The sequence below is a fragment of the Neoarius graeffei genome, chromosome 1, assembly GCF_027579695.1.
Source record: "Neoarius graeffei isolate fNeoGra1 chromosome 1, fNeoGra1.pri, whole genome shotgun sequence".
NCBI classification, from domain to species: domain Eukaryota; kingdom Metazoa; phylum Chordata; class Actinopteri; order Siluriformes; family Ariidae; genus Neoarius; species Neoarius graeffei.
In genome coordinates this window covers 10,166,521-10,179,131 of record NC_083569.1, presented here as the reverse complement: position 1 = coordinate 10,179,131, position 12,611 = coordinate 10,166,521, and the positions used below count along the sequence as shown (strand labels likewise).

At 41.7% G+C, this 12,611-nt stretch overlaps 1 protein-coding gene across 1 annotated transcript; it reads left to right on the top strand.

Annotated features, from left to right (window-relative positions):
* The first annotated feature begins 317 nt into the window (after positions 1 to 317).
* odf3l2a (outer dense fiber of sperm tails 3-like 2a) lies at positions 318 to 10,726 on the top strand. The gene is made up of 4 exons (XM_060921659.1): positions 318 to 369; positions 8,406 to 8,516; positions 9,772 to 9,885; positions 10,239 to 10,726. The coding sequence occupies exons 1-4, from the start codon at positions 318 to 320 to the stop codon at positions 10,724 to 10,726; spliced, it is 765 nt and encodes a 254-aa protein (XP_060777642.1).
* The last annotated feature ends 1,885 nt before the right edge of the window (positions 10,727 to 12,611 follow it).

The window sequence follows — 12,611 nt, the reverse complement described above, 5'->3', positions numbered from 1 at the left end:
TTTGATCTTGAAAAAAAACAATTAGAATTTCTTGAATGTGAGCTAACTTTCTTTTCATACCTTGTTGTTGATGCATTCTGCAAATTTCACTTCATACTTGTGAAAATTTCCTCCATTTTTAACATTATATTTGTGTATCGCTCGGATACGGAGAGGATAAGGTTTCTAATCCTTGTAACGATCATCTATAATTCAGGTCGCAGTTGGTCCTCCTGTATGTGTGTGTACCGTATGTGCGTGACTGAATCCTCAACCTTTGCAGGACCTGACCACTCTGGACACGAGGACAGTCCTTGTGAGGTGAGACCGAACATTCCATGGCAGAAGAAGCGACGAGACAGCGTCCTCTCATTGCTGGCCGGGAGAAGGGTGAGTTCTTGGAATCTCCTGGAAAATTTCCATCTCTGTTTTTTATTGCTGCTTTCCAGACAATAAATTGGTCCAGACTATTAGTTTCGGTCGTCTTTGTGAAAATAAACTTAATATATATACTACACCCCTTGTTGCATAAGCCATGTTCATGTATAAGGGATTTTTATCGAGGCAAAGTTTTCTGTTAGATTTAGAGTGAAACCTGAGTTCAGTTGGAGGAACGATAATCAAAGGCTCGAGGTCATGGACTTCAGGGTGCATCAGGGTTTAATCCTGAGCCCACATTGGATATAAATGACAATAATAAAGAAGGGTCGTGTTACGAGCACCCTGCTGTCCGGACCTCCGCCGTTTATGAAGAAACCACCCAAGTTTGGTGGTCTGGACACTTCAAGCTGTGGTGAGCCTCAATATCCGCTTTCAAATAAACACCATCTAACTTCATTGCTATTAAGGTATTAAATGTCGAGCAGTTGGAGCTCTGAAAAATGCCTAAAAATAAATACTTGCGATATTATCTTTTTCTTCTTCTTCTTCCCACTTTGGGCTAGACAATGCTTGTTTTATCATTGTTACTGCATGTGTTGCGCATCAGTCAGTAAAGCTCAAAGCCATATTGCTTTCTGATCATCTTTGCTATCTAAAAAAAATCCTGTATATAGGGTTATAATAATCAGTGACAAGGTTAGTTAAGTTACTGTTAACACACCAATAAATTAACGTCCTGAAGGGTTTTATTTTTTGTACACTACAGCAATTTGCCAGCGCTGACCATGTTTTAATGGATTAAAGAATGAACTTCTCATCCATTTATAATTGCACATAATGTTCTGCGAAACAGCTGTTAACAGCCGTTCATTCGCCAATCTTCAAAAACCGTCTATTTCCATGCTGGGAAACTTTACAGCTTGGCCTTTGATTGTTACAACAAGCTATAACAAGTGTTGCCAGGCAAAACAAACCTCGCCCGGCAGCACTTATTTTATACCTGTATGTTGATAATGGTAATATTTCTCAATCATCAGCTGTCAGGTTATAGTCCTATGGAAATCCATGACCTTGAGTTTGACATTTCAAAGTCATTCAAGGTCAAAGGTCATGGTGCCAAATGAAAGCCCATATGGCACTTCCTATAAGTTGATATTGGTAAATATCTGTCTACCATCAACCGTTTTCAAGATACAGCCCTCTGAAAATCCGTGACCTTGAATTTGACCTTTCAAGGTGACTCAAGGTCAAAGGTCATGGTGCCAAATGAAAGGCCATATGGGAGTTCCTATATGCTCATAATAGTAAGCATTTGTCTATCGGCAACCGTTTTTGAGTTATAATGGAAAATATGTTATTTTGACTGAAAGGTTGACCTTTCCAGTGACCTTGACTTTCACCCGATTACCCCTAAAATTTATTCAGGTAATCTATGGACCATTGCCCACCTACCCTGAAAATTTGAAGTCAATCGGTGCAACCGTCAAGATGCTAGATTGTTAACAGACAGACAGACACACAGACAAACAAACAAACAAACAAACAAACAAACAAACAAACAAACAAACATCAAAGGTCATAGTGCCAAATGAAAGGCCGTATATGACTTCCTATATGTTGATAATGATAAACATCTCTCTGTCTCTAACCGTTTGAATTATAATGGAAAATATGCAAATTTTAGCAATGACCTTGACCCCCCTGACATTTGACCCCCAACCGCTAAGAAAATTATGAGGAGATACCGCAGCATGTAGCATATCAATGGAAGCAGAATTGAAAGATGAACATTTTGGAATTAGTTTGAAGTAAATATGATGAATATGAAGGAAGATATCGCAAAAAAAAAAGATTTTGACCTTTTTGGTGACCCTCAAAATATTGGCGGTTCTATTTGAGACCAATGTCCATCTATCCTGAAAGTTTCATGAAGATTGGTCTAGCCGTTTTCCCGTAATGTTGCAAACAAAAAAGAAACAAACAAAGAAACCCCACCGAAAACAATATGGTGGCCCCTGGTGGACTCCATCCCGGGCGAGGTAATAAACATTTCCTGACAGAAACCCTCACTATGCCAACAATTATATATGTCACAATTAAATTGATGTGGCACGGCCATACAAGTCCGTACACCAGACAGGTCTCTGCGTGACTATAGAAACAATAATGTACAAAATTTAATCAAAATCTTCTGACCAATCAGAACTCGAGAACTCAAAAGTGCTTTGGTGTAAGAAGTTCCCAAAGTTCTTAGCTGTACATTTTTAGAAGTACAGTAATTCAGTTCAGATGTTTGCTGCAGCTATGATTATGCTAATCATGCGAATAAAAATGTTACAAATATGTCAATACAACACAACAAAACAACAACATATAGTACATTGCAGCACTTTCTAGATATTTAACAACTATTTGCCAAAGGCGAGGTGAATAATAACCGAGATGAAGTTGAGGTTATTATTCACCGATATTCACTGAGCCTGATGTGGATAATTGTTTTAGTATAAATACTAAAGGCACGGCACAGACTTGTACCACTTAAGTACGCCGAGTCACATAAAATAATTAGTGAACACTATTGTTGTTCTTAAGTTTACTTATTCTGCCTTATTCCGACACGTTTTTTGGATCCACTACTCCTCCTAGGGCGTTCAAGATAGAGACACCGTTCCAACTCTGAGACATCTGGCCTGAAGTGGTGTAGTGTGCTTCTATACAGCTTTTGGATCAACATGCCTGTTCTCGTTCTTGTCATTTTTCTTTTGTTTTTTTCCCATAGAGAATGAATAGGGCTCATGAATTGAATCGTCCTACTCGGACACACTCCATCGCAGATGCACCAAACCTCATGTGATACTTCAGGCCAACTCCCCCCGACACATACATGCAATCGGTTCTGACCCACACTCATATTTTTCCTTTCTTTTTGCTCATCCCTTTTTCCTTCATAGGCTTGCATTGATTTTTGGCCCCATTGAAAATGAATGGTGTTTCAGGAGAAAAACTTTCACTCTCCATCAATTTTTTTAACCAAGTGACCAAACTTCAAGAAACTTCACTTGATGCCTCAGGCCAAGTCCCCGCACAGATCCATCCCCTCATCTGAGACCTGCACTCGTCTTTTCCTTGGTTTTCACACATCCCCTTTTTCCTCCATAGGCTTCCATTGATTTTTGGCCCCATTCAAATGAATGGAGTTTTGCTCAGTAACACTTCACCACACATCCACCAAACTTCATACGGCACCTCAGGCCAAATCACCATCACACACATGATATCGGTTCTGACCCGCGCTCGTCTTTGTCTTGCCTTTCATCCGTCCATTTTTTCTCCATTTTGCCGCTAATCAATGGAAGCTTGACTGAGTCATTCCTCCCTTCCCCGATAGGTGATGATGCATTTGGCAAGGATCTGCTCATTTGAGACTTTGACAGCAAATCAACTTCAACTCAATGGTCACTTTATTAGGAATACTTACACGCACACACGATAGCAATTAGCATTAAAGCATTCACGTGTTACCATGCTAGCTGTTAGCGTGTTATCCATTACGATATCATGCCTGCTGTTAGCACGCGAGTTGTTAGCATGTTCACCATTAGCATGTTATCATGAGAGCTGTTTACATGTTAGGATTAGCATGGTAGCATGCAGAGTTCGCATGTTTGCTGTTAGCGAGTTCGCCTGAGCATGTTAGCATGCTAACTGTTAGCATGTTAGCTGTTAGCATGTCACCCTCAGCATGTTAGCATGCTAAAACTTAACATACTAACCATTAGCATGTTAGCCTGTTAGCTGTTAGCATGATAGTTGTCAGCATATTAGCTTTAAAGTGTTAGAATTTTAACAAATAGCATGTTAATCATTAGCATGTTAGTATGCTGTTAGCATGTCAGTATGCTAACTGTTAGCATGCTAGTTGTTGGCATTAGCATGTTGGCATGCTATCTTTTAGCATGCTAGTATGATAGCTGTTCTGCCACAGCTCAGCAAGCACACTTTGCATTTTCTCTGTGCAGTCTAGTTTGTTTTGAAATCGATAAAATAAATCACAATTCCACCTTACCTTTGAATAGTTTTAGACCAAACTTGAGTGTCTTTAGTGTTTTAGGAGCAGAATTTTCCTTCATAATTTCTAATTCTTCCTCCGTGACAAAATGATTGGCCGCCGTTTTGCCGAGTCACTTGAGGTGATTATCGAGAAATAGTCCGAAGTTCTCGACCAATCAGTGCGCGATTTTCTATAATCGCCTCCGTATTTATACTAAAGATCGTTAAAGAGCGTGTCCCTTATCCTCCAGAAAAAAATAATACTGGCAGATTGTGTGTAGATTTGTTTAACAACAAAAAAAAAAGTGCTACGATGTTCGCAATTTGAGAATCTAAGAAAAGGAAACCGAAGCTGCGTTAAAACGAGTCCACTGGGACACCTGCCTGTCCCTTAGGCTGCCTTTGTTTCTTTCGAGCAGTATGAAATTTCACGGCCTGCTCGCTCTCCGAGAATTTCAACAAGGCTTTTTACAGCTGTGCTTCAGGACTCGAGCAATGTGTTCTGCACATGTGGCTGAATTTTAGGCTAAAAATACATTTTCTTTTATTCATGTTTCCTTGAATTAGAAGGATAGAAACAATCACTTCTGATGGTTTTTGCGAGTCCGGTGAGGATACAGTGTGTTGTTGAATTCATGGGGTATTATTTTACAAGGCACTGCCACAAATTAAAGTAATAGATACGTCCCTGTTACCTGAAAATGCCTAAAGTTGCTAAGTTAATGGAGCTAACAAGGCAGGAAAGCATTCAGTTAGCAGATTAGCATCATTCAAATTCACCTCAGACTACACTATTTCTTCTTCTTCAGTCTTTAGTAATTCATGGTGCTAGTTTTCATTACTCCTGTGGGAAATTAGAGGTTGTGTGCTGCGTTAATGTCACATTCGGGACAGTGCTGTTGCGAGCGCAGTTAGCATAAAAGTTTGAGTCGAGGATAAAGATGAAGAGGATATCAGAGAGCTGGATAGTGTCAAGGACTAAAGTGCCGGGGTATGTAATGTGAAAGAAAAACAACAACAACAACAAATAACTGAAATGAAATTAGACCGGCAGTGAAAGATATTTTAAAATAAGAAAAGATGGATCCTGAACTCCATTAAAGATCACATGTTCATTTTCAGAAGGTTAATATACTGTATGAGGCGTGGACTTTTCCTTTATCAGATTGTATGAGAATGTACACTCACCAGCCACTTTAATAGGACCATATTCTTGATTCTAAGATCCCTGTTCTTGGCTGCAGGAGTGGAACCCAATGTGTTCTTCTGTCTTCTGTTGCATGCTGAGATGCTTTTCTGCTCACCACGGTTGTAAAGAGTGATTATGAGCTACTATATCCTTCCTGGCAAAAAAAGCTCGAACCAATCTAGCCATTTTCCTCTGACCTCTCTTATCAACAAGGCATTTGTTTCCACACACAGAACTATCACTCACTTGCTCGCTCGATGTTTTTTGTTTTTCAGCCCTTCTGTGTAAACTCTAGAGACCGTAGGTGTTAAAAAAGGCAACTGGACTTGCTTGAAATTCTTGAAGACATCTCATTCTCATGGCGGCACGGTGGTGTAGTGGTTAGCGCTGTCGCCTCACAGCAAGAAGGTCCTGGGTTCGAGCCCCGGGGCCGGCGAGGGCCTTTCTGTGCGGAGTTTGCATGTTCTCCCCGTGTCCGCGTGGGTTTCCTCCGGGTGCTCCGGTTTCCCCCACAGTCCAAAGACATGCAGGTTAGGTTAACTGGTGACTCTAAATTGACCGTAGGTGTGAATGGTTGTCTGTGTCTATGTGTCAGCCCTGTGATGACCTGGCGACTTGTCCAGGGTGTACCCCGCCTTTCGCCCATAGTCAGCTGGGATAGGCTCCAGCTTGCCTGCGACCCTGTAGAAGGATAAAGCGGCTAGAGATAATGTGATGTGTGTGATCTCATTCTCATCTCTAGCCGCTTTATCCTGTTCTACAGGGTCGCAGGCAAGCTGGAGCCTATCCCAGCTGACTAAGGGCGAAAGGCGGGGTACACCCTGGACAAGTCGCCAGGTCATTACAGGGCTGACACATAGACACAGACAACCATTCACACTCACATTCACACCTACGGTCAATTTAGAGTCACCAGTTAACCTAACCTGCATGTCTTTGGACTGTGGGGGAAACCAGAGCACCCGGAGGAAACCCACGCGGACAACCTGCAAACTCCGCACAGAAAGGCCCTCGCCGGCCACGGGGCTCGAACCCGGACCTTCTTGCTGTGAGGCGACAGCGCTAACCACTACACCACCATGCCGCCCTTTCTTGTAGACGTTTCACATCTAATCCGAAAGGCTTCTTCAGTTCTGTCTGACTAGTGGGGAGTTCCAGGTATTTATCCTCTAGTGGATCAAAAGCTAGAGTATCTAAGGAGACTCGTTGAGGTCACATGGGTCGTTGAGTCATCCTGTAGGTGTTGGTCACTGGTTTTTAGCCAGAGAGGACCGGTGGTTTGAAAGAGGAGTAAAAGGAGCCATCTTCATCAACCTGGAATGACCATCACTGAACAGAGGAGGTGGTCTGAGACACCACTTATCAGCCACCTACTGTATAATGCAGTCCTTGGCACACTTTCCAGAAAACTGAGTACACATCCACACCAAGGTGGGGTTTACATTAGACCGTATCAGCGGATCATCAGATTAACGTTTTTAAAATGATTAGTGTGCACACAGCAACACCAATACACGATTCGCGTGCACACAGCAACGCCAATACACAGATACGCTCGGCTCCGCAGGCATCCTGCACTCCAAATCACTCCGCCCTGAACAGCAAGTGCCCTCTGGAGGGTGCGCACTCCGGCCCTGCGCAGCTCACAGAGCGCGCGAGTGGCGCGCACGAGCTGTGATTCGGGACTGAGCCGCTGTGTGTGTGTGATCCCAGCGCATATCACTTACCACTTGCAAGTGGAAGGATGGCAAGCCTAAAGACAATCATAACTACACAATGGGCAGTATTTGCATCAGTATTTGCAGTATTTTCATACTTTTATACTCTTTAATGAAAGGTGATACAAGGCGGAAGTCCGCGATGTTTTTCAGCAGTCGCGTCACATGACCAACGCCAGCGAATCAGGAAGGTGGATGTCACAGTGACGTTGTCCAATGACGACGCCAGCTAGAGCTCAGCACAGCGTATCCACGTATCCGCGTATTCTCAATGTTTACACAGCACCGGATCAGACACGATCTGGATTGAATACGTGGACGCTGGCGGATTCCCATTTCCCGGTGTTTTAATGTAAACGGACAGTGCATCCGTGAAGAAAACGAGACAGATACGGTCTAATGTAAACTTGGCCCAAGACTCAGCTGACTTCAATGACTCACGTTATGGCAGAGAGAGCCAACGACCCACAGATCACCCTAACGACCCTCTTGGCTACTTACACCATTCACACCGGCTTCCAGTGGCCCTAACAACCTACAGGATGACTCAACGACTCTCCTTAGGGTTGCTTTTGGTCCACTCGAGGATAAATACCTGGAACTCACCGCTAGTCAGACAGAACTGAAGAAGCCTTTCGGATGAGAGGTGAAACGTCTTCAAGAATTTCAAGCAAGTCCGGTTGCCTTTTCTACCGTAACACCTATGGTTTACTATGACTTGGATGACTGCGAACCTTCACAGACAAACTCTAGAGACTGTTGTGTGTGAAAACCCCAGGAGATCATCAGTTTCTGAAATACTCAAACCAAAAATACTCATCTGGCTCAAACCAACACCCATGCCACAGTGAAAGAAAGAAAGTCACACTTTGAGATGACATTTTTTCCTATTCTGATGTTTGAACATTAACTGAAGGTCTTGATTTTGCGTGATTGTAGTCATTGTCAAGGGATTGGCTGATTAGAGAACTGCATAAAACAGCAGGTGGATGGATGGATGGATGGATGGATGGATGGATGGATGGGTGTTCCTAATAAAGTGGCTGGTGAGTGTATATTATTATTCTTATTATTATATTATGACTCAGGGCCCGGACCGGGGCACTATGCTCTCCCGCCTACCACTGGCTACATAAACCATGACTACACCAAGCCCAGCAGTCCGGCGTACTCCTTCCACCGCCGCATGAGCAGCAAAAGTAAGTGGAATCAGACCTCACATCATTGCCATCACACTGCTATTTATATGAGGCTGAGCTCAGAGCGTCCTGCTCATCATAACCGCCGGGCATGCTTGGACTTCCCCTGCGTAAACTATGGAGATGGATTACTACACCGTTGTGGCATCCGATATCTAAACTGTCGTTACAACCTTGCTTATAATAGAGGGGGGTTGCAAATTAAACAGTGCACATCATACTGATATGCTTATGTTGTATGGTGTAATACAATAATCACACAATGACGGCGATTGTAATATCAGCTTGCAACGAGGCGCCGAAACAGGAAAGAAAATTTTACAACCGTGAAACTGTGTAACTCTGTCGTTCTTTTTTAGGACTTTTAGACATAAAAATATTCAGTTGTAAAATACTTTCAACATATTCCTGTTGCATTGCCCGGAATTATGAAATAAAGCTAGCTCGGACTTGTTAACACTGACTTTTCTGAATGATACTAACTGCCAGTGTTAGTGTTGCTTTTTTTTTTTTATAATTAGTGCAATTTAATATTGATGTGAATATTTTCAGCTTTCATCTGAGAGTCAGTTTAGTTTTAATATATTAATATGTTTAATAGTAATTTTTTAATTTTAAAAAGACGTTATTTTTTATGGATTTACTTTGATTTATTTTAGTTCTAGGGACTGGGACTTTAACAGCTTTTTATTTGCGTCTGATCTTTAGTATTTCACACTCCTAGAAGTTTTTTTTTTTAAATTTAGAATATAATAGAAGCAACAGCTCTGTTTTGTTTATTTTTAATTTAAATATTAGAATTTTACCGTTTATCAGTTTAAAAAAAAAAGCTTGAATTTTATTTTGAATTAAAGGTGTAGTTGGAGATTTTTAAGTCATTACTTTTTTAGTTTTTGGTTAAACTTCTCACATTCTGGCTTTTTCAAAAAAAGAATTTGCTCTGAGCTAAAATGGTGGCATTCTGGTCCGAACAACAAACAAACAAACAAACCCAACAACAAATGATGTAAACCACCAGCATTCAACCAATCACAACATGGAGGAGGGTCTACAGAAAGCACCGCCTCTTGCACTAGCATTCAGGCATTCTAGCCTCTAGGTTTGTGGGTGTGGCTTTTGAAGGAACACCAAGAAAAAGGAAGTGCTGTATGTTTAAAAACAATTAGCTTCAAGTAATTTTAACTATAACACCGCTAACCACTCATTATCAACATTCTTTCTTTAATTACACATTCTCTCAATGCATTATGGGTAGTGCTGTTTGAGGACTCGAGTCCTGGGCCTCGGTACTACGTGGACAGCAAGATCACGCGCTTCGGAAGAGATGGCACTCCGTCGTACTCGATGCTGGGTAGAAAGAAGGTCGGAGGTGAGAATGATGCTCTGGTTTGATGAGAAATTAAACTCATTATTCATTTGCTTTCTGACAGGAAGTCAAGGGTAAGACTTATCGTAACTTTAACTGTATAAAAAGTACAATGTCTTGTTCTTTTTTTGTAATTGGTTGCAAATTGTTGGTGTAAATAACAGATGTGATGATGATGACATGAGAAAGTAAAAAAAAACACACTGTTTTTTCAGATTTTTGAAAAGTAGTCATATTTCAAAACACTTATTTTCTTCAGAAATGAAATCATGGCTGATTTTATTCATTATTCATTTTATTGTGCTCGTCAGGGAAATTGTCTTGAGCATCAAGGCCACTTACCTTTCTCTCCCCAGGTGGTACATTCCAAACTCCTGGTCCAGGAGCCTACAGTCCAGAGAAGGCACCTCCACTAAACTGGCATCGCTGCCCACCATCCTTCACCATGGGGTTCCGTACACGCTACAGGAGTGTAGACACTGTGCCCGCCCCCAACCGCTACACCCTACCCAATCTATTAGGTTCGCGGATTCCCAACAAGCCCTCCAGCGCCAGCTACTCCATGTCCCGCCGTATGAAAATTGGTGCGCCCTCTGAGGACCTGGCAACAACTCCCGGGCCAGCTCACTACACTAGAACAGACCCAAGCGTCTACATGAACAGGCAGCCATCTTTCTCCATCCAGAGTCGCCACAACATCCCCAGCGATGCCACATGCAAGCCTGGACCGGGCACGCACTGCCCAGAGAAAGTGACAGTGCACCTACCCAGGCCACCGTCTTTCACCATGGGGGTGCGGCATTCAGAGTTTGTCACACCTCTAGTCATCGATTTAACTAACTGAAAAAAACAAAAACAAACAAACCCTAACTTATTGGAATCTATGATGAGGAACATGATATGAGGATGCACATTTTCATCATTATTTGTGTTTTCACGTACAACAGTGGCGGCACGGTGGTGTAGTGGTTAGCGCTGTCGCCTCACAGCAAGAAGGTCCTGGGTTCGAGCCCCGGGGCCGGCGAGGGCCTTTCTGTGTGGAGTTTGCATGTTCTCCGGGTGCTCTGGTTTCCCCCACAGTCCAAAGACATGCAGGTTAGGTTAACCGGTGACTCTAAATTGACCGTAGGTGTGAATGGTTGTCTGTGTCTATGTGTCAGCCCTGTGATGACCTGGCGACTTGTCCAGGGTGTACCCTGCCTTTTGCCCGTAGTCAGCTGGGATAGGCTCCAGCTTGCCTGCGACCCTGTAGAACAGGATAAAGCAGCTAGAGATAATGAGATGAGATGAAAACAGTTTATTCTTATTACTGATTTTGTCAACTTCAGAATTATTGGCACTGTATATAGAGGATATTACATGGTTGCGTGAAGATATGAAGTTTATCTTCAAAATATTTTTCAACATGAGAAGATAAACTTCATACCTTTGCACCACCGTGTAATATTCTTTTTTTTATTATATGGACACATCCACACACACACAAAAATAAACAATGCAAGTTAATCAAAAGAATTTTAATTTTGAACCGGTTCGCCATTTTGACAATGCATGTCTGGTCAGTGGGGAAACATTGGCAGTGAAATTATCGGAGTGAAATATTGGGAAATATGTCACTCAGATCCGCGATGTATTTCATTTTACAAGACGAGAAGATAAACTTCCTGTCTTCAAGCTGACGTGATTTTATTATATACAGACACATTCACAAACAAAAAACTACGCATGTTAATCAAAACAATTCATGTATAGCTACAGGATTTTGGAAAATATGTTACTCAGTGTCCTGGATGTAGTTTGTATGAAAAATACAAGTGCCATATTTCCCAGTAAAATACTTGTGTCTATATTATAAAGCATATAAGAAGGCTTTTCCTGGGGAAAATAACAGCACTGAGCCTCTTGCTGTAATGTGGGTAAAAGTAGCATGTTTCAGGTCATTGAGTGCTCTTTTTCCAAGAATGATGTTACTGCGGTGTTTCAATAATTTTGCCACATACATGTTAAAAGAAAAATTATTATTATTATTAGTAGTAGTAGTAGTACTAGCAGCAGTAGTAGTCGTAGCAGCAGTAATAGTAGTAGTAGCAGTAGTAGTAGTAGGAAATGTATAAGTAACTAGAAGGGAACTTGGTAGAGTTCATACCTCCACCAAGCCACATATTATGAACATCAAAATCACTTGAACTTAGGATAATACTAAGTCTGTCCACCACATTTCATCCAAATCAGTTCACTACTTTTTGAGTTACATTGGGAAAAGTAAAAAAAAAAAAAGCATCCACATACACTACCGTTCAAAAGTTTGGGGTCACCCAGACAATTTTGTGTTTTCCATGAAAAGTCACACTTTTATTTACCACCATAAGTTGTCAAATGAATAGAAAATATAGTCAAGACATTTTTCTGGCCATTCTGAGCATTTAATCGACCCCACAAATGTGATGCTCCAGAAACTCAATCTGCTCAAAGGAAGGTCAGTTTTATAGCTTCTCTAAAGAGCTAAACTGTTTTCAGCTGTGCTAACATGACTGTACAAGGGTTTTCTAATCATCCATTAGCCTTCTGAGGCAATGAGCAAACACATTGTACCATTAGAACACTGGAGTGATAGTTGCTGGAAATGGGCCTCTATACACCTATGGAGATATTGCACCAAAAACCAGACATTTGCAGCTAGAATAGTCATTTACCACATTAGCAATGTATAGAGTGTATTTCTGATTAGT

Bases quoted from the DNA above. Each gene is read 5' to 3' on its own strand.
- odf3l2a (XM_060921659.1), top strand. From the start codon at position 318: ATGGCAGAAGAAGCGACGAGACAGCGTCCTCTCATTGCTGGCCGGGAG. The intron at 370-8,405 runs GTGAGTTCTTGG...ATTATGACTCAG, and splicing joins CATTGCTGGCCGGGAGAAGG to GGCCCGGACCGGGGCACTAT. The intron at 9,886-10,238 runs GTGAGAATGATG...TTCTCTCCCCAG, and splicing joins GGGTAGAAAGAAGGTCGGAG to GTGGTACATTCCAAACTCCT.